We start from the raw sequence: 22,769 nt of genomic DNA, 5'->3' as shown, positions 1-22,769 counted from the left end.
CCTTCCCGCCGAAGTGGTACCTATTGATCTACTCACAATTGCATGTTTTCAAACTGCTAGGTTTGGCAGAAGCTGGGGCTAACAGCAGGAGCTCATGCCACTCCCCAGATTCAAACCACCGACCTTTCGGTCAGAAAGTTCAGCAGCTCAGCAGTTTAAACCAGGTATACAGACCTAAAAACCCTAAAGATACTAGATCCCATCTGATCTTAGAAGCTAAGCAAGATCTGCCCTGGTTAGTATTTGGGTGGGAGACCACCAACTAACACCAGGTGCTGGAAGCTATATTTTAAAGGAAGAAACTGGCAAAGCCACCTGTGTCTATCTTTTGCCTCAGAAAAGTCTATGAAATTCGTGGAGCTGCCATATGCAAACATATATTCATGAACATACAGATATAGATAGATATATGGGGCGAGATCCAGGTTGCATGCCTTTTGGATCAACATGTTTTCCAACAGCTTTCCAGCAATAATCTTGGAGTCAGAGCCTTCATCCCACCCACATCCCATACTACTGTACTCAGAGTAGCAGAGAAAGACCTCCAGTTTGAACCAAGTAGGTTGAACTTAAGTTTATATTTACACCAGATTACGTAAATGTTTTGCCACCAGAATACCCTGTCCCAGAGGCGAAAATTGTGCAGCACTCTTTGAGTGAAACTCTGAAGAGCCCCAGTCAGCATAGTAAAGAATGTATTGTCGAAGGCTTTCATGGCTGGAATCACTAGGTTCTTGTGGGTTTTTCGGGCTATAGAGCCATGTTCTAGAGGCATTTCTCCTGACGTTTCGCCTGCATCTATGGCAAGCATCCTCAGAGGTTGAGAGTTTACATAGTAAAGAATGTTCTTGTCTCAGTCCAACAACCATTTGTGCCATGAAGTCTCCAAGCATGAACTACTACTTTTGCTAATATGAGAAAGCAATCTATTTGTGTTCCCCACCTGGTATGCTTGGGTAATTCAAACTCAAAATGTTTGCTAACAATTGCTTTATTTCCAATATTAACTTATTAACTTACATTCTTAATAAAGTAAAATTACTGAAATTGTTCATTTTATATCACCTGCAGTCCCATCCTCAGTGCTGAGGTAAAATTAATCAACATCAAATAATGTTTTCACTGGTATAGGTTTGAGAGTGTTGCCCAAAATACACAATTAGCTATGTGATATGATGCAGCTCTTAAAAGAAAGGGAGCAGACAAAAACCTTATCAACTGAATTTAAATTTGTTTGTGTTGGGCCAGACTTCTTTACCATTACTTTGCATGTCTTGATAACAATTAATTACTATCAAGTTTGCAGTCCCTCCCCCGTTACCACACTGCAGTCAGTGTCTGAACATTCACATTTAATATATATTTAAATGTGCTTCTATGTGTCACTCTTTTTGAAAGAAAGGCAGCTGTGTGGGATCCAAATTAGGATGCTACAGTAGTGTCATAATTAACAGTGCTTTTCTCCTTGCTGCTATTTTATGTAAATGTTCTGCTTACAGTAAATTGCAGGGGCAAATGTGTTGGGAGGTGTTTTGTGGGGATTTTGATTGGCACTACTGTGGAACTTTAGTCTGGATTGTTTGGAGGCATCATAGAACTCTCCCTTCAAAATAAAAGTGGTAGCTTAAGGGTTTCTTTTATTTAAAAAAGCATGAACATTATGTACACTTTCTGTTTCTTTATTATTATTATTATTATTATTATTATTATTTTTATGCCATTTTCTTTTACAGTGAAAGAGGGAGAACAATCATTGTGATAGAAAGTTGTGAAATTTAGACAGATCCTGCGCTGTTTCAATCTCCAAAATCAACCATAAGTTTTACTTTGGATATGTTTTATTAGCTTTTTGAAAGACACAAGTATTACCATACAAAGCAGGCCAGAAGAATTCCAAGACAATCTTATGCAGGGTGGAGAGAGAAGAGTTGGCTCATTGTCAAACTCCATTCAGAAAGGAAAAAAAAAAACAAAACAAAACAGAAGAACCACCATTACGAGTAATAAGACAAGCACTGAAAAGAGAATTATTCCACCAAACACGCTGCCATTTTCCCTATCAAGTGATTATAAAGAGATAAAACGGGAAATAGAACCAGGACATAAAGCTAGTTTCTAAATGGAAGTAAGAATGAAATCAAGCAACACTTTCTGAAACACAAAGGCTTAATATAGTGAAGTACAAAAAGTGGACTCAACACTCTAAAGACATCATAACCCATCTGATCTTAGAAGCAAAGCAGGGTCAGTCCTAGTCAGTACTTGGAATGTAGAATGCCAATATATACCAGGTATATTTTGCAGAGGAAGGAACTGGCAAAACCACCTCTCGCCATTCCTGGCCTAAGGAAACACCATGAAATTCATGAATTCACTATAAGCTGACAGAGAACTTGAATACACATGGTTAAAGATTTAGAGGGAAATATGGTAGAGTGATGGGGGGGGGGGGGGAGAAGGAGGGAAAATGTGAGGAGAATAACAACTTTGTAAAAGAGATGAATAGATAATATAGAAATACTCTATTACTTACAATGTGTATACGCAATAGCTGTCTATTACCTATTCAGAGATTGTGCTATTATGTACTTGATAAAACAATATATATTTTTTAAAATTTGACAGAGAACTTGAAGGAAAATACACAGACACACCCAAACAAAAGGAACATCTGCCAGTTGAATGTGTTTGATGAGATCTTACTGTACACAAACAACCACTTTTGGAGAAATCTTATATTTCTTCTTTGCAAATTCTTTATCAATCTTCTTTATGAATCTTTACAAATCCTTCACCTGGCTACCCATTTTTTTTTAAAAAAAATGACTATTGTTGTTCAAGCAGCCTCACTGGTAGACTTTTAAAAGTACTTAACACTCCTGTCTGTTCTTTGATAAGCACTACAATACAACTTTGTACAAATACAAGGTTGCTGTCCCACAAAATATAGAAACCCTGAAAATACAATTTGCCATTATAACAAAAATGAGCACAAGAAGCAGGGGCCTTTTCTAAACACACACAAACAAATTAAAACATGTAGCTGCCTCTGAAAATATGACTTATCACTATTCAGCGTCCGTCCCCCGCTTTCCTTCTCCATTCCTCTCCTTAGTAAAAGTACATCCTCTGTATTATTACTGTGCTTCTATTACACTGGTGGAATAAAATGAATCCAAATTAAAACTCTGAAGACAAATATGGATGATTTATCCTTTGATGTTTCAGTGCTGTAGTCTTTGACATGCTGTGAGTTTATTAATTTCCCAGAACTGAGTTTCTGAAACCATTCTGCTCTTAATTAGAAAAGAGCTACAGTCTTATGAATAATTAATGATGGCAAACTGTTTATACTATTTGGTGAGCAGATTGGTTCCACCTTCTTTGGCATCCAATTGGTAATATTTCTTCAAGTCACTTGTCAATCTTCAAGTCACTTGTTAAAGCTACAATGAAATTGGTTTTTAATGTTTTCATTTTTATTTTCAGTGTGTTTGACAGAATTTTGGTATTTTATGCTTTTAGTTGTTGTTATTTTGTTAAGTTAAATTAAGTTGTGTTATATTGTCAAATGTGTTTATTTTGATGTAATGATGTCTGTATGGTTTTCTTTCCAGCAATTGAATGTTTGCTTTGTATGTTGGAAACCGCCCTGAGTCCCTTCAGGGAGATAGGGCGGTATACAAATAAAAGTTTTATTATAGTAATTATAGGGTTTTCTTAGGCAAGGAATACTTTGAGATGGTTTCATCAGTTTCTTTCTTTACAGCACCCGTTTACTCAGTTTTCTGTTTACATACAAGTAATTTCCAATTTATGGTGAACCTATCATGGGTTCTATTGGTTAGATTTGTGTAGAGAGGTTGTCACTGCCTTCTTTTAAGGCTGAGAGTATGTTACTCAGTACATTTGCATGGTTCAGCAGGATTTAAAAACTGGTCTCTCAGAGTCTAAAGCGCTATAGTACGCTGGCTCTCCAGTGGAGCTAAAGAATGTGCACACTGAATTACAGCCTTAACTGCTTTTAAGCAGGGGTCCTCAAACTTTTTAAACAGAGGGCCAGGCTACAGTCCCTCAAACCGTTGGAGGGCCAGATTATAATTTGAAAAAATATGAATGAATTCCTAGGCACACTGCACATATCTTATTTGTAGTGCAAAAAGCACTTAAAACAATACAATAATTAAAATGAAGAACAATTTTAACAAATATAAACTTATTAGTATTTCAATGGGAAGTGTGGGTGTGCTTTTGGCTGATAAGATTAGATTGTTGTAGTTTCAGATGTAGGTTGACACTGAGCGAGGGCCGGGTAAATGACCTTGGAAGGCCGTATGCTTTAAATCATATTGATATTTCTGTATTTTTTAAGTATGACTGAGATCAGTTGCTTAATACCATCAAAGGACCAGATCCCATCTGATCATGGAAGCTAAGCAGGGTCAGCATTGGTTATTATGTGGGTTAAAGCACTGAGCTGCTGAGCTTGTTGATCGAAAGGTCGCAGGTTCGATTCCGGGGAGCGGCGTGAGCTTCTGCTGTCAGCCCTAGCTTCTGCCAACCTAGCAGTTCAAAAACATACAAATGTGAGTAGATCAATAGGTACCGCTCTGGTGGGAAGGTAACGGCGCTCCATGCAGTCATGCCGGCCACATGACCTTGGAGGTGTCTACGGACAACGCTGGCTCTTCGGCTTAGAAATGGAGATGAGCACCACACCCCAGAGTCAGACATGACTGGACTTAATGTCAGGGGACTACCTTTACCTTTACCTTAAAAGAAAAACCCTATGAAATTCATGGGGTTGCCTCAAGTTGGCCGGTGACTTGAAAGCATAAACACACAGACATGCCTGGAATCAACAGCTAAACTTGCAAAAAGTGAAGCACTTTACCAGTAAATCGTTGCCTGGCAGCAATCACAGTGTTTTGATTATAAGTGTTCACTGGGGAAAAGCTCTAATTATAAATGTGTTCATTGAGGCCAGTGATTGGAGTGGCATTTAGCCCCTTTTACAAATCTGTAGGCATTTGTGTGACTGTCCACTACTCGTGGGAAATTCCCTCATCTGTTTTATTACATCCTCTTGTAATCCATGGTGAAATCTTGATTGGATGCATTAAGAAAAATTTCCCTGAAGACCTGCTCTTCATTTTAGATTTATTGCCAACAGCCGTTATGACAGAACAATAGTTTCATAAGGAAATAATACCTCTCAAATGTCTATGACACAAGGCCAAAACATTTTAAGCCATCTGAAGAAGACTTGTCCAAGCAGTTTCAATTTAACTGTACTAGATTTTCTTATGCAAATATTGAGTATAGTTTTTAGCATATATTAACATGTAATAAAAAAATTGAATGGGTGCAGCTGGGAATAAATTCTAAATCCAGCATATGTACAGAAACTACATATTACAATGTAATGTAATATTACATTACAAAGGTTACCTTCAAAGTTTCTGATATCAGAAACAAATAATTGAATCTACATTACATCATATTATTAGGAAATATGTTGTCAGGAACAGAATCATACTGTCTCATAAGAATAGGTAAATGTAATCTATCTTCTTAATTGATTAAAAAAACATCAGTAATGTTTTTATTTAGTGCTGGGGATACAGTCATGATCATTTGAGTAAGTTATACATGCAGCATTTTCTCTTACAATGCAACACTGATGGCATCTATCTGTGTCATAACCTTCCAGGTATTACCTATATGTGTCATTTGCTTCTTTGAGTTTGAAATCTTCGTGCAGTATTACCAGTAACAACTAATGCAAATATAGTATAATTGGTTAGAATGTCATCCGAAACAAAAGCCTCACTCTGTGTTTCTAATACCGCTCCCATAAAAGCATTTCCTCTTGCAGATAAGATAAAAACAAGCAGGTAGATGGTCTCATTTAATACCCTCAATCTGCTTTAATGGAACACCCTCAGGCAACTGATTGGACACTGTGTGAACATAATATTAGTCTAGACAAGTCTCTGATGTGATCTAACATGGTTTTGAAAAAATATTTGCTTTTGATTCCCATAATCCAAATCCTTTCTTTTTCTGGTCTCCTGATACACCTTCTCAAATTACTTTCACGCCTATTAAGCACAATGGGTGTGTTCTATCTGCCAAAGACAAAAAAAGTAAACTTAGAAAGTGCTGAAATGGTGGGCTGCCCACAAAGCCAAAGGGAGGGGGGCATGTTCTTATGGCAACTGATATAAACAGAGAGGTTCTGTCAACAGAAAAAGTCTCTATACAATAATTCTTTTACAATGTTTTATGACATTCATCTGTTAGTCACTGATCTTGCTGTTGTCTTCAGTAATACAATAGGACTGATGAAACTAAGTGTATAAAATGTTATTATAGTTTATCAAGAAATAATTTATCCAAAAAAACCTAGACAAATGTAATTAGTAAACTAGTGAGACCTGCAGCAGAGAATTCTGTCCAAAATCACAAAAATAAAAATAATAAGGGGTCCTAATTTCTTCTTTTCCATCTGATACATCCCTACTGTGGCCACCTCCAACAGATGGTTATTAGTGAGGTACAAACACATTGCAGGACAACAACACAAAAAACAATAAAATGAAGCAGAAATCTTGCAGTGCATTAGTGTAGGAAGGATTCAAATAAAGCAGCCATTTCTGCATATGCAGATGATGAAAATACGTATATGAATCTGTACAATCATACCATCATAAGAATGCTTATCTAGGCACCAGTGAACCAACTTTAGCATCTTCTGATGAGGCACAGATACGAAGTATCTCAGCCAAGACTACTTCCCTGTTGAATATGGCTAATTGACCATAACCTGCACAGAATCAGAGCCAAAGTCACCACCACACTCATATGCAATGCAAACCTATGCACAATATTTGGAGATAAAAGGCTACACTCTTTGCAGCACTGGAATTATACCCCAGTTCAACACAACAGAACATCCAAGAAAACATGCATAGGACTGCACTATCAATTTAAAAGTGCAGTCCTATGCATTACCACTCCATATCAATATAACAGAACCATGGTTCCTTCAAATTAGGCATTGATTCTGAATTCAAAAGGATTGCAAGGTTGGTTTACTTCAATGAAAAACATACTCTATGCAAGTGCAACAAAACAAATAGGATATAAGAGGGAAATTATTTTGTTGGACTATCCAGGTTCATTTAAACAGAGGCTGGATGACCATTTGTCAGGGGTGCTTTGAGTGCGATTTTCCTGCTTCTTGGCAGAATGGGGTTGGACTGGATGACCCACGAGGTCTCTTCCAACTCTGATTCTATGATTATGACTTGGTATAATTCTGACTTTTCTGGGTAGTGTGGAAAATATCTCAGATTTCCAACTGATAGAAGAAAGAGAATGCATCAAATGTACAGTTTGTTTTCAAATCCTCGAGTGGCCTATATAGAATCACAGTACCACTAAATCTTAAAATCGGAAGGGGCTGTGCACAAGCACCTAGTCCAGTCCTCTTACATGCTAACTTAAGCTCTGCCAAAACATCCCCATGCAAATTCTGTTTAAAGACCTTCAAAGAAAGAGAGTCCCATCCTCCCAAGAAGTTTATTCCACTATCGAACAGCTCTTACAGGAAGTAAGTTTTTCCCCAATATTTAAATGGAATATATACATCATTGGGTTTCCAGACTAACTCCCATATAGTATAACGCTAAAGATAACACGTTCAGAATGTATAAACAGAAGTGCAGCACGAAACCTTTCTGAAGGTAAGTCCACATTTTTAAAAAGCAGGTTATCAGCATATATAGACTACATAACAATCTTCTGGTAGGAAAGGAGTTTTCCCTCTCCAATTGTTCATGCATTTTTGGAATAATTCATTTCCATCAAACTATATTACCAATAATATAGCAACTTTGACTAGACATCTTAAAATAGAAAAGCACCGTCCTTACCTGCCACCGTCCATAGCTGAACAAAAGAAGTGCCAAGGGTATGGCAGTGCCCGACATGGCGTGAGTAGAGGGCATGCTGTACTCCGAGTTGTAGAAAATCTCCAGTTTCACCACCGGTGGGGAAGCAGGTCTTGGCCAACGGATAACATCTTTGGTACACTGGCCCACGTACATCACCCAAACCCAAATGATGATGAGCCTCCTGCCCAGCCAAGCATCCAGATTCCAGATACAGAAGGGGAAGAAGAGGATGTAGAAGAGTTCATTGCCCAGCTCAGTACCCAGGCTGAACAGGTAATACAGAAGGGGGCTGTGGATTGAGAAGTCCTGGCATACCGATTCTCCAGTGAGAGAGTTGCGCCGAGGCTGCCGCTTGAAAACCCAGCCCTTCTGCTTTTCTTTCTTTGTTGTTTCTTGCTGAGATTCCACGGCACAGGCTTCCCCAGACAACACCCCATTCTTCATGCCATTCAAGTGACACCCCTCGCCCTTCTCGTCCACCTTGGAGGCCCCTGGGAACCGGTGCCGGTCAGCCCCTTCGCCCTCTGCCTGGCCAGTGGGACAGCTGCCATTGGCCACCAGGATCTCCGATGCCTCCCCATGGGCCGAGAAGCCAGGGCCCCAGCTTGGAGGTGCTTCCACGCCGCAGAGCCGCTGGAAAGTGGCAACTTTCTCTGGATCCTGCAGGTAAGCGACCAGGCGACAGAGCTGGGACATGCTGAAAGGCCTCTCTACCAGGAGACAACCCCGACCAAGCACAGTATATCTAAAATGTGGGTTAATTTTGGGTGGAAGGCGGGGAAAGAGAAAAAGAAGGGGGAGTCAGGGAGAAGAGGAAACAGCAAAGCAGTGTCACACCCAGGAAGAGATTTGGAAGAACGTTAAGGAGCAATCTGATTTTTTTTATTTATTTATATTCCTAAAGAGGAGGCGGGACAGAAGTCATGAGTTACACTTCCTCAAAGCAAACAGCATGGGGAATCTTTTTTTTCTTGGGGATGTTTTTTGGGGGGGGGGGTGTTTCAACAGGAAAGTGACAGAAATCTGGAAAGACAGAAGAGAAAGGGGGTGCAAAAGTAGATTGGTGAGAAGTTGACTGGAAAGTGGGAGAAGCTGAAGATCAAAGAGACTGAAAGAGGAGAGAAACTGGAGCGAAGGGAAGACTGAAGGGGAGCAATGAGAGTTTTGGGGGTTAGGTTAAGGGTGCAAAAAGGGGGTGGATGAAGAGTGGTGGGAAGACTGGGAAAAGCTGAGGATCAAAGAGATTGAAAGTGAGAGAAGCTGGAGATAAAAGGGTCTCAAGTGGGGCAGAAAATGGATTGAAGGGAAGAAACAGCAATGGGGGTTTTTGGAGGTTAGGTTAGGTGGTGCAAAAAGAGGGGTGGAGATTGAGATTGGTGGGAAGTTGACTGGGAGAAGCTGAGGATCAAAGAGATTGAAAAAGGAGAGAAACCGGAGTGAAGGGAAGACTGAAGGGGAGCAAATGAGTTTTGGAGGTTAAGTTAGAGGTGCAAAAAGGGGGACTGGAGATAGAGATTGGTGGAAAGTTGACTGGGAGAAGCTGAGGATCAAAGAGATTGAAAGAGGAGAGAAAACGGAGGGAAGACTGAAGGGGAGCAATGAGAGTTTTGGAGGGTAGGTTAAGGGTGCAAAAAGGGGGGGGTGGAAAAAGATTGGAGGAAAGTCAATTGGGAGAAGCTGAGGATCAAAGAGATTGAAAGAGGAGAGAAACAGGAGTGAAGGGAAGACTGAAGGGGAGCAATGAGAGTTTTGGAGGGTAGGTTAAGGGTGCAAAAAGGGGGGGGGGTGGAAAAAGATTGGAGGAAAGTCAATTGGGAGAAGCTGAGGATCAAAGAGATTGAAGAGGTGAGAAATTGGAGTGAAGGGAAGACTGAAGGGGAGCAAATGAGAGTTTTGGAGGTTAGGTTAAGAGTGCAAAAAGGGGGTGGATAAAGAGATTAGGTTAGGGCTGCAAAAAGGGGGACTGGAGATGGCGATTGGTGGGAAGTTGACTGGGAGAAGCTGGGGATCAAAGAGATTGAAAGAGGAGAGAAACTGGAGCAAAGGGAAGACTGAAGGGGAGCAATGAGAGTTTTGGAGGTTAGGTTAAGGGTGCAAAAAGCGGGTGGATAAAGAGATTAGGTTAGGGGTGCAAAAAGGGGGGTGGAAAAAGATTGGATGAAAGTCAATTGGAAGAAGGTGAGGATAAAAGAGATTTAGGGAGGAGATAACCTGGAGTGAAGGGAAGGTTAGGGGTGCAAAAAGGGGGGTGGAGATAGAGATTGGTGGTAAATTCACAGGGAGAAGCTAAGGATCAACGAGATTAAAAGAGGAGAGAAACTGGAGCGAAATGAAGAAGGAGCAATGTGGTTTGGATGTGTGGGGCAGGTTGAGAGAAAAACAAACTAAAAGAAATGGGAAAAAATGGAAATTAGTGGGGCAACTACTGCATGGGGTCTAGAAAGTGAGAGAAGCTGGGGATAAAAGAGACTGAAGGGGTCAGAAAATGGACTGAAAAGAAGGAGCAGTTAGGGTTTTGGAGTTGGGTTAGGGGTACAAAAAGGGGGGTGGAGATAGAGACTGGGAGAAGCTATGATCAATGAGGTTGAAGGAGGAGATAAACTAGAGTGAAGGGACGACTGAAGGGGAGTGATATGAGTTTTGGAGTTAGGTTAGGGGTACAAAAAGGGGGTGGAGATAGAGACTGGTGGGAAATTGACTGGGAGAAGCTGTGGATGAAAGTGATTGAAAGAGGAGAGAAACTAGAGTGAAGGGAAGACTGAAGGGGAGTGATATGAGTTTTGGAGTTAGGTTAGGGGTACAAAAAGGGGGTGGAGATAGAGACTGGGAGAAGCTATGATCAATGAGGGTGAAGGAGGAGATAAACTAAAGTGAAGGGACGACTGAAGGGGAGTGATATGAGTTTTGGAGTTGGGTTAGGGGTACAAAAAGGGGGGTGGACATACAGATTGGTGGGAAGACAACTGGGAGAAGCTATGATCAATGAGGTTGAAGGAGGAGGTAAACTAGAGTGAAGGGAAGATTGAAGGGGAATGATATGAGTTTTGGAGTTGGGTTAGGGGTACAAAAAGGGGGTGGAGATAGAGACTGGGAGAAGCTATCATCAATGAGGTTGAAGGAGGAGATAAACTAGGGTGAAGGGGAGATTGAAGGGGAGTTATATGAGTTTTGGAGTTAGGTTAGGGGTACAAAAAGGGGGGTGGAGATAGAGATTGGTGGGAAATTGACTGGGAGAAGCTGTGGATGAAAGAGATTGAAAGAGGAGAGAAACTAGAGTGAAGGGAAGATTGAAGGGGAGTGATATGAGTTTTGGAGTTAGGTTAGGGGTACAAAAAGGGGGGTGGAGATAGAGATTGGTGGGAAGTCAACTGGGAGAAGCTATGATCAATGAGATTGAAGGAGGAGATAAACTAGACTGAGGGGACGACTGAAGGGGAGTGATATGAGTTTTGGAGTTGGGTTAGGGGTACAAAAAGGGGGGTGGAGATAGAGATTGGTGGGGTACAAGAAGGGGGGTGGACATACAGATTGGTGGGAAGTCAACTGGGAGAAGCTATGATCAATGAGATTGAAGGAGGAGATAAACTAGAGTGAAGGGACGACTGAAGGGGAGTGATATGAGTTTTGGAGTTGGGTTAGGGGTACAAAAAGGGGGTGGAGATAAGAGATTGGTGGGAAGTTGACTGGGAGAAGCTGTGGATGAAAGTGATTGAAAGAGGAGAGAAACTGGAATGGATGAAGGAGCAATGGGTGTTGGATGTGTGGGGCTGGAGAGCTAGACCACAAATGAGGCTGAGAGGAAAGACAAACTAATAGAAAGGCTATTACAGGAGCTGGGAAAGGAGATTAGTGAGGCAACTACAGCATGGAGTCTGGAAAGTGGGAGAAGCTGGGGACAAAAGGGGACAGAAGTGGGGCTGGAAATGGACTCCAAAGGGGCAGCAGCAGTGAAGAAGGTGTGGGATGCCAGGGTGAGGCCCCAGGGGAGGCTGAGGGGACAGGCTCTCAATTGAAGGGGAGACGAGGCAGAGATGGGGGGCGCCACAGAGATATATTTACCTCAGGGGAGGGGGAGAAAGGGGGCCCGAGGGGGGGAGTCACAACCCGCAGCTCCAGCAGCGAGGGCCCTGAGGAGGGGAAAGGGGGCCTTCCTTCCTTCCTTCCTTCGGTGGGTCAGTCTGTCGAGCGAGGCTCCATCCCGCCGCTTCTTCCTTCCTTTCTCTCCCTCTCTCTCGACCTCCTTCAGCCTTTTGGCCGCTCAGCCTCCCTCCCTCCTCCTCCTCCTCAGGGAGCCTGGCCGCGCATGCGCCCTGCTCCTCGCTGTTTGAGGGGAGAAAAAGCGGGGGCCAATCGCGTGGGACTGAGCGCGCGCGAGCGAGAGAGCGAGCACAGACGGGCATGCGCAGAACGCCCGCAGCTGGCCTCTTTCTTGGAGGGCGCCCAGTACTTGGAGCATCCACGCAGTCTATGCAGCCTCCACTTCCACTGGCTGTGACCTAATGGCTATGGAATCGTGGGGATTGTAGTTTCAAAAGGTCCTTTAGCCTTTCCTGCCAAAGAGTGCTGGTTCCTCACTAAACTACAGCTCCCATCATTCCATAGCATTGAGGGGCCCTTTCACACAGCCATACCAATTATTTATTTGGCCCTGTTTACCTCTCCGAACGTATTCTCCCCTACGAACCATTAAGACCACTAAGATCGTCTGGAGGGGCCCTGCTCTCGGTCCCTCCGCCTGCACAAGCACGGCTGGTGGGGACGAGGGACAGGGCCTTCTCGGTGGTGACCCCTCGACTTTGGAACTCCCTGCCATTAGAGATCAGAACTGCCCCCGCCCTCATGACATTCAGGAAACTAACAAAGAGCTGGTTGTGGAACGCGGCATTTGACAACTGATTTAATTCTTTGCCCACATGAAAGGAGGATGATGAATGGGATTGTGATGGTGTCGGACGATTTGGCTCTTTTAACTGGGATGATAATGTTTTAATGTGTATGGTGCTGATATTTTAACCGTGTAATGAAGTGGCATTGTGTTGTTATTGTATATTCTTTGTATGTTAACACATGTTGTGAACCGGTCCGAATCCCTCTGAAGGTGAGAGGGTCGATATATAAAACCTCGAAATAAATAAATAAATAAATTCACGTATTTCTACCCCGCCCTTCTCAACCCCCGAGGGGGGGACTCAGGGCCGCTTACAAAAGGCACAATTCGATGCCTACACAATAGTACAAATAAACATATATAAACAGCAATTAAAAACCATTATAACAGTTAAAACAATCCATTATATATCACATCAATAAAGCCAATCTCATGCTCAACGTTCGCCAGCTCAGAATCCATAAATTCATTCCACATTGTCAATTCCTATCAGTCGCCGTTGTCCTTTATTTATCTGCCAGATTACCCAAACGCCTGGTCCCAAATCCATGTTTTTAATTTCCTTCTAAAGGAAAAGAGGGATGTCGATGACCTAATTTCCCCGGGGAGGGAATTCCACAGGTGAGGGGCCACCACCAAGAAGGCCCTGCTCCTCGTCCCGCCAACCTCACTGTGATAGAGGCGGGGCCCAGAGCAGGGCCTCCCCAGAAGATCTTAAACTCCAAGGTGGGATGTAGAGGAAGATGCATTCGGACAGATACGCTGGGCCGGAGCCATATAGGGTTTTGTAGATCAAAACCAGCACTTTGAATTGTGCTTGGAACTGGATTGGCAGCCAGTGGAGCTGACATAACAGGGGGGTGGTATGCTCCCTGTATGACGCTCCAGTGAGTAATCTGGCTGCCGCCCGCTGGACTAATTGAAATTTCCGAACAGTCTTCAAAGGCAACCCCACGTAGAGTGCGTTGCAGTAATCTATTCGGAATGTAACAAGAGCGTGGATCACTGTGGCCAGATCCGACTTCCCAAGGTACGGGCGCAGCTGGCGCACAAGTTTTAATTGTGCAAAAACCTCTCCCAGTCACCGCTGAGACCTGGGGTTCCAGGCTCAGCAATGAGTCCAGGATCACTCCCAAGCTGCGAACCTGCGTCTTCAGGGGGAGTGTAACCCCATCCAGCACAGGCTATAACCCTATACCCTGTTTGGCCTTACGACTGACCAGTAGGACCTCTGTCTTGTCTGGATTCAATTTCAATTTGTTAGCTCTCATCCAGTCCGACACAGCAGCCAAGCACCAGTTCAAGGTCTGGGCAGCCACCTTGGTGACAGGTGAGAAGGAGTGACAGATTCGGACATCACCTGCATAGAGATAACACCTCATTCCAAAACTCCGAATGATCTCCCCCAGCAGCTTCATGTAGATGTTAAATAACATCTACAAGGCAGCAAATCCCACAATTACTTACTTAGGCAATCCCTCGTAGTCCGAGGATGATGGCCCTCCAAAAGTGGTATCCTGGGGGTGGGTCCGTAGGTGGCTGTGGAGCCCTATTCTTGATCTGCATCTTCTCCTCCAGTGAGGGCATCGGTTTCCAGGTGGAAGGCAGTCCCGGTCGGGGTTGGCTTGGCGTGCCTTCTTCTTGGCACATTTCTCTCTTTCGCTCTCCATTCGTGCCTCTTCAAATTCTGCAGCACTGCTGGTCACAGCTGACCTCCAGCTGGAGTGCTCACAGCCAGGGCTTCCCAGTTCTCAGTGTCTATGCCAGAGTTTTTAAGGTTGGCTTTGAGCCCATCTTCAAATCTCTTTTCCTGTCCACCAACATTCTATTTTCCATTCTTGAGTTCAGAGTAGAGCAACTGCTTTGGGAGACGGTGGTCGGGCATCCGGACAATGTGGCTGGTCCGGCGGAGTTGATGGCGGAGGACCATTGCTTCAATGCTGGTGATCTTTGCTTCTTCCAGCATGCTAACGTTTGTCCGCTTGTCTTCCCAAGAGATTTGCAGGATTTTCTGGAGACAGCGCTGATGGAATCGTTCCAGGAGTTGCATGTGACGTCTGTAGATAGTCCATGTTTCGCAGGCATATAGCAGGGTTGGGAGAACAATAGCTTTACAAATAAGCACCTTGGTATCCCTACAGATACCTATTCTCTGCTTCATTTGGAAAAATGCTGCACTTGCAGAGCTCAGGCGGTGTTGTATTTCGGTGTCGATGTTGACTTTGGTGGAGAGGTGGCTGCCAACGTAGCGGAAATGGTCAACAATATTGAATGTTACACCATTAAGCTGTATCTCTGGCATTGGAGAAGGATTGGCTGGTGACTGCTGGAAGAGCACTTTGGTTTTCTCGATGTTCAATGACAGGCCAAGCTTCTTGTATGAGCATCCACGCAGTATGTGCAGCCTCCACTTCCACTGCTGTGATCTAATGGCTATGGAGTTGTGTGGATTGTAGTTTCCAAAGATCCTTTAGCCTTTAGTCCTTTAGTCAAAGAGTGCTGGTTCCTCACTAAACTACAGCTTTCATCTTGGATGTGATACGAAATACGATACGAAATAAATTATATATATGTGTGTGTGTGTGTATGTATATGTGTATATATACATTACAATACATTATATATATATATGATTAATTTTATTTATTAAAAATAAAATAAATTAATTAATTTTTTTATTTATTTATAAATAAATAAAACCACTTTGAGTGGCCTGAGGGCTAAGAAAAGCGGTATATAAATGGAGTAAATAAATAATAAAGTGTGGAGTCTGATAACCCAGTTCAAAGCAAATGTGGGATTTTCTGTCTTGATATTCTGGGATATAGGGCTATGGGGAAGGGTCCTGGGGTTCCTTCCACACGGCTGAATAAAATCCCACAATTTCTGCTTTGAACTGGAATATATGGCAGTGTGGATTCGGGCCCTTTCCATACAGCCATATAACCCAGAATAACAAGGCAGATAATTCACAATATCTGACTTGAACTGGGTTATCTGAGTCCACACTGCCATATGATCCAGTTCAATGTGAATTTTATACAGCTGTGTGAAAGGAGCCTCAGATAACCCAGTCCAAAGCTGATGTTGTTGTTCATTCGTTCAGTCATCTCCGACTCTTCGTGACCTCACGGACCAGCCCACGCCAGAGCTCCCTATCGGCCGTCACCACCCCCAGCTCCTTCAAGGTCAGTCCAGTCACTTCGAGGATGCCATCCATCCATCTTGCCCTTGGTCGGCTCCTCTTCCTTTTGCCTTCCACTTTCCCCAGCATAATTGTCTTCTCCAGGCTTTGCTGTCTCCTCATGATGTGGCCAAAGTACTTCAACTTTTTCTCTAGTATCCTTCCCTCCAGTGAGCAGTTGGGCTTTATTTCCTGGAGGATGGACTGGTTGGATCTTCTCGCAGTCCAAGGCACTCTCAGCACTTTCCTCCAACACCACAGCTCAAAAGCATCGATCTTCCTTCGCTCAGCCTTCCCTAAGGTCCAGCTCTCACATCTGTAGGTTACTACAGGGAATACCATGGCTTTGACTAGGCGGATCTTTGTTGCCAGTCTGATGTCTCTACTCTTTACTATTTTATCAAGACTGGACATTGCTCTCCTCCCAAGAAGGAAGCGTCTTCTGATTTCCTGGCCACAGTCTGCATCTGCAGTAATATTTGCACCTAGAAATACAAAGTCTGTCACGGCCTCCACATTTTCTCCCTTTATTTTCCAGTTGTCTGCATTCTTGTTGCCATAATCTTGGTTTTTTTGATGTTTAGCTGCAACCCAGCTTTTGCGCTTTCTTCTTTCACCTTGATTAGAAGGCTCCTCAGCTCCTCCTCGCTTTCGGCTATCAGAGTGGTGTCATCTGCATATCTGAGGTTGTTAATGTTTCTTCCAGCAATTTTCACCCCAGCCTTGCATTCTTCAAGCCCCGCACATCGCATGATGTGTTCTGCATACAAGTTGAAAAGGTTGGGTGAGAGTATGCAGCCTTGCCGTACGCCTTTCCCAATCTTGAACCAGTCTGTTGTTCCGTGGTCAGTTCTGACTGTTGCTCCTTGGTCCTTGTACAGATTCCTCAGGAGAGAGACAAGGGTTTCTGCCTTGATATTCTGGGTTATATGGCTATGTGAAAGGGCCCTGGGTTATCCAAGTCCTCACTGCCATATATTCCAGTTCAAAGCAGATAATGTGGGATTTTAATCCGCTGTGTGGAAAGGGGCCTAAGAGTGCATCTACACTTCGGAAATAATGCATGTTGACATCACTTCAACTTCCATTGCTCAGGGACCTTCCACACAGCCCTATATCCCAGAATATCAAGGAGAAAAATCCCACGATATCTGCTTTGAACTGGGTTATCTGAGCCCACACTAAGATAACGTGGGATTTTCTGCCTTGATATTCTGGGATATAGGGCTGTGTGGAAGGCCCTTCAGTGCTATGGAATCCTGGGAGATGTAGTTTGGTGAAGTACTAGCACTCTTTGGCTGAGAAGCCTAAAGGCTTTGTAAGACACAACCAACCTCTAATCAAAAGGGGAACATAGTCCTACCATGAGCAGAATTGTAGTTCCCCAAGGATTAAGTGCCAGAATGGATCATGTTGGTGTCCATCCCTCTGATCTCCCTGAGCCATCCCCCAGACCAGCAGCAACCTCCATAAAGCCCAACTCCTATCCTATATGCAGCCAAGTTGAAGCTCCTCTTCCCTCGCCTTTATTTCCACCTATGAACCTATACTAAGGCATCACATTAACTCTGAAATTAAATCCAGACAAGACAGAGGTACTCCTGGTCAGTCGCAAGGCCGAACGGGGTATAGGGTTACAGCCTGTGCTGGATGGGGTCGCACTCCCCTTGAAGGCGCAGGTTCGCAGTCTGGGTGTGACCCTGGACTCATCGTTGAGCCTGGACCCCCAGGTTTCAGCGGTGACCAGGGGAGCATTTGCACAGCTCAGGCTCGTGCGCCAGCTGCGACCGTATCTCGGGAAGTCTGACTTGGCCACGGTGGTACACGCTCTTGTCATATCCCGCCTTGACTACTGCAACGCTCTCTACGTGGGGCTGCCCTTGAAGACGACCCGGAAGCTTCAGCTGGTTCAGCGTGCGGCAGCCATGTTACTAACTGGAGCGGGATGCAGGGAGCACACAACGCCCTTGTTGTCCCAGCTCCACTGGCTGCCGGTCTGCTACCGGGCCCAATTCAAGGTGCTGATCTTGGCCTACAAAGCCCTAAACGGTTCCGGCCCAAAATACCTCTCGGACCGCATCTTGGCCTATGAGCCCACGAGGACCTTGAGATCGTCTGGGGAGGCCCTTCTCTCGATCCCGCCTGCCTCACAGGCACGCCTGGCGGGGACGAGAGAGAGGGCCTTCTCGGTGGTGGCCCCCCGGCTGTGGAACACTCTCCCTACAGATATCAGACAGGCGCCCTCCCTTATGTCCTTCCGAAAAAGCCTTAAGACATGGCTGTTCGAGAAGGCATTTAATTAAGTGCTATTATAATGTGGCAAAGATGACTGGAATGGAACACGGAATATGAGATTGGTTATGATTCTACTATGAGACGAAGCGGATTATTTAGTGTAATTTTGTAATTGTTGTATTGCTAATATGTTGTTTTGTAATTGCCTCTTGTAAATTGCCTTTTTAACATGTTGTACACCGCCATGAGTCGCCCTAAAGGGCTGAGAATGGCGGTTAACAAATGCATCAAATAAATAAATAAATAAATATTTTTTATCTTATTTTATTACTTTATTGAATAATATGAAATAGAAAGCAGACCAGAATGAACTGTAGTAACCTCTTGAGCCATGCCAGGAATTCTTTCCACACTCTGTATGGAAGACATGAAAAAGACCATAATCTGCTGGGATAAAGTCTTTCCTGACCAACAGCAGGAGGTCACCAACTTGTCACCTGAAGAAAGGAGATTCCACCTGAACATGAGAAAGAACTTCCTGACTGGGAGAGCCGTTCAGCAGTGGTATAAAAACCACAATCCTCACAAGTCCATAGCATTGAGCCATGGCAGTTAAAGGGGGTGTCAAACTGTATTGTAGACTCAACTCTACCAACTCTATCCATGTCCCTGTCCAGTTCTTGAAATAGTCGTCATCATTCTAGAACTATAGTAATAGTTGCCACCTGTTGCACACAGGTAATTCCATTAGCAACAATGACACTTTTCCTAGGCAACTTTAGGATTGTAATTTACATAATAAATCTCTTTTTATATGGTGCAAGTGTAATATTTAGTTACTTTAATCATTTCAGATATCTGGCTTTAATTGCAGAGGAGGACTATCACATGCTTCCAATGCTGGTTCATGCGGCACTTCATGTTGTGACGGCATGATCTGCTGTGCATGTTGCAGTGACAAGAGGGTGGCTGCAAAGAGGGAGCACAAAGACCGGGACGTTGAGTGAGACAGACCTTTGGTCTGACAGCTCTCTTTCTGCTCTTAAACCATCAGCTATTGCAGACTGCAGGACTCGTGTTATTTCTGCCCTTTCTTTCTTTGGAATTATATCAGTGAAGCTTGAAATGTGTGGAATTCGTTCAATCAGCACCAAAGAAAGGGAGCAAAGTTGAACTGTTTTCTTTGGTCGTATAGTCAGTGAACTGTGTTTCTCTCCTTTCCAAAGATTTTGAATGGGTGGGTAGAGTCCCTTGGGATGAATGGTTGAGCAAACACAGATGAACAAACAGGTGCATCCACAACATAGAGCTAATGCAATTTGACACTACTTCAACTGCTCAATGCTATGGAGCAAGGGGATTTGTAGTTTTAGCTTTCTTTGTATAAGAGAAATTGTGCCTCGCCAAACTACAAATCACTGGGTTCTATAGCATTGGATCAGTTAAAGTTGTATCAAACTGCATTAATTTCTACAATGTAGATGCACTGAACAGTAGCATTAGAAAACAGGACTGGAAACAGAAAATAGGTGGAGTGAGATACTGGGAGAAAAACAGAGGTAGTTGTGGTTTCTACTGGAACTGAAATACTGGAAGGTAAAAATATTTTCTGCTGGGAATTGTATGGTTTTTTTAAAGTACAAGGGTATGTCATTTATTTGCAGCAGCCAGTTAATAATATTGTTGACCTATTTGGCAGAATTGAGAGTCAAGGACTTTGTACCCTTTCCACCTATAACAATCTACCACTTGCCGTACACTGGGTACCACCCAAACTACGTATATTGGAGTAATCTTGATTGAAGAGTGGTTTATGGATATAATGGAATAATAATATATGCAGATTGTTTTGAGCGTGTAAAAAGTACTTGTTATTGCTGTGTGAAACACTGGAAGTTCTGTAATGTGGCTCCAACTTTGGTTATAAATCAGATTTTTAAAGTCACGTCCCAAATTCAAAAATAGGCACCATGCTTCCTGTTGTCCGATGGGAGGGGGAGGCTTGGAGATGTTTTTGGACTACAGCTCCCATAACTCCCAGAACCAGATCACAGACGTTTGCAAGACTGATGATACTTTGTTTTATGCTGATAATGCAGAAGCAGAATCCAGGTCAATTGGTGCAAAATACTTTGTCTTCTAGTGCCTTATTGTTACTGTCATGCCTCCTAAATCCCTGTTGGGGCCATTGGAGGGCACTTGCATACCCTCCAAGATATCACAGATGAAGAAGAGGGAGCAAGCTTGTTTTCTGCTTCCCTGGAGACTAGGGCACGAAACAATGGCTTCAAACTACAAGAGAGGAGATTCCACCTGAACATGAGGAAGAACTTCCTGACTGTGAGAGCCGTTCAGCAGTGGAACTCTCTGGCCCGGAGTGTGATGGAGGCTCCTTCTTTGGAGGTTTGTAAACAGAGGCTAGATGGCCATCTGTCAAGGGTGCTTTGAATGCAATATTCCTGCTTCTTGGCAGGGGGTTGGACTGGATGGCCCATGAGGTCTCTTCTAACTCTTTGATTCTATGATTCTAAGAATGGGAATTGTGTATCAAAGCAACATCAGAGTTTGATCAAGATGGCAATGAGTTAAATATATTATCAAAACACCAGAATGCCAAAACATACCCCAAAACCTTTGCTCTAAGTGCACGCAAATGACCTTTTCCCCAGTTTCAGGTGACTTCCAAATGAACTCGCCAAAGTTGCACAAGCATACACACACACACACCAGGGAATGTTTATTTGATAAATCTCATATCCCATCATTTGGACCAGGAAGAAACATCACCCTTGCACAATAACCCAGGAGCTTCACAGTCGCTTTAAAAAGAACTGTGGGGTGTTTCCAAAGATACTATCAAGCCTTATCCCCAGGAGCACTTCCCAATCCAAATAAAATCCTTTGTTTCAAAGCTCTGTCAAAGTGCTAAAAATAAATCTGTATGTTTGAATTGCTTCTATGTCAGTCTTTGAAGCACAGACTCTGCTGGTACCCACTTTGGTCAAGGTGAATAAATGCCTCTGTTCCCTTATCTTCAACTTGCCCATTTCTTATTTGGTTTTTGGAGATTTGGTATGCCAGGCACTCGAACCTACAGTCTTGCAAAAGTGAAATCTGGGTTGTTGTAGGTTTTTTGGGCTCTATGGCCATGTTCTAGAGGCATTCTCTCCTGATGTTTCACCTGCATCTATGGCAAGCATCCTCAGAGGTTGTGAGATCAGGAGAGAGTGCCTCTAGAACATGGCCATATAGCCCAAAAAACCTACAACAACCCAGTGATTCCAGCCATGAAAGGCTCTGACAATACATAGAAGTGAAATAGTCTAGGAGAGTGGGTTGTTGTAGGTTTTTCCGGGCTATATGGCCATGTTCTGGAGGCAATTTTTCTCCTGATATTTCGCCCGCATCTATGGCAAGCATCCTCAGAGGGAGTGAGGTCTGAGTCTAGTGAGTCTAGGAGAGGCTGTCGTAGTTTGCTTTTGCCTGAACCTTTTTGGATAGGTGAGATCTTTTCCTTCTGTTCACTTAACCGTCTTTTGCACTCTGAACCCAATTTGCAGCAATTGAAGTAAGAAGTGAACAAAAGGAGGTGAGAAAAACTGGAGCATTTTAAAAGGGAACAAAAAATTAATTGGGACTCTCTCTGCCAAATCGGGAGCGATGGAGGGCATGAAGCTGACCTAGTCTTCTTTATAGCCATATCACATTCCTTCAGTGTAAAAAGTTAACATTTCCTCAGATGGCCTAAGGACTTTGCCATCTGATGCTGTGGCGAGGTTATATATCATTTGTTTTTCCCAACAGCTTGGCCTAGTTGCAACTGAGAGCAAAGCATAGGAAACATCAGCACCAGTTCCATCCCATTCCCACAACTGTGTAAATATACTTTATACCTTATCATATGGTACTGCATCTGAAGAAGTGGATTTATATCCACAAAACACACATAAACAACCTTAAAGCTGTTCCACATTTATTTTATCTTCTTTTTTTCTCCGTCCACCTAATTAATACATCTTAACTGTGTCTTTCTGGGATCCGGCACAAAAGTCCTGTTGCTTCCTCATTTTAAAATACTCTCTAATATTTTTAGAAAAATGCAAACCAATGTGGAAACAGGATAGAGCAAGCATGATGTTGGGGGAAAGGAGAACTTGAATAGAGTCAAACTTCACAAATCTAAAGGAAGGAAAAGAATGTGAACCAGACCCAACTTGATAGATAGCCCTGGTTTTATGTCTGAGGAATTATCCAGTTGATATGGCCAGAAATCAATGTCTGTTTTTCCTCACCTTGGACAACTGAAACTCCTATTCCTTCCTTCCGTAATAATTATCCAACGGTTACTAGAAGTAAAACTAACCCACACACAGACTTTTCAAGAGTTCTGTTCTGCAATGTCCAAATATCTTGTGTCATCAAATCAGCAGCTGAGTTTGCACTTCAAGCTGGGTCAGTGGCACATATTTCAACAGGGCGGCTCTCCATTGCAAAGATTTCA

General features: G+C 43.3%; 1 protein-coding gene across 1 annotated transcript in view; it reads right to left on the bottom strand.

Moving 5' to 3' along the window:
* SGPP1 (sphingosine-1-phosphate phosphatase 1) overlaps positions 1-12,296 on the bottom strand; it is a 29,826-nt gene extending 17,530 nt beyond the window's left edge. Inside the window, exons 1-2 of the mRNA XM_060754293.2 lie at positions 12,021-12,296; positions 7,941-8,706 (exon numbers count right to left, since the gene is read on the bottom strand). Coding sequence (XP_060610276.2) covers positions 7,941-8,657 — 717 coding nt within the window. The 5' untranslated portion in view covers positions 8,658-8,706; positions 12,021-12,296. The remainder of the gene's footprint in view (positions 1-7,940; positions 8,707-12,020) is intronic.
* Between the last annotated feature and the right edge of the window lie 10,473 nt (positions 12,297-22,769).

This window comes from Anolis sagrei, chromosome 1 (assembly GCF_037176765.1).
Source record: "Anolis sagrei isolate rAnoSag1 chromosome 1, rAnoSag1.mat, whole genome shotgun sequence".
Lineage (NCBI taxonomy): Eukaryota > Metazoa > Chordata > Lepidosauria > Squamata > Dactyloidae > Anolis > Anolis sagrei.
The sequence above is the reverse complement of the archived record's forward strand: the minus strand, read 5'-3'. Positions and strand labels throughout refer to the sequence as shown.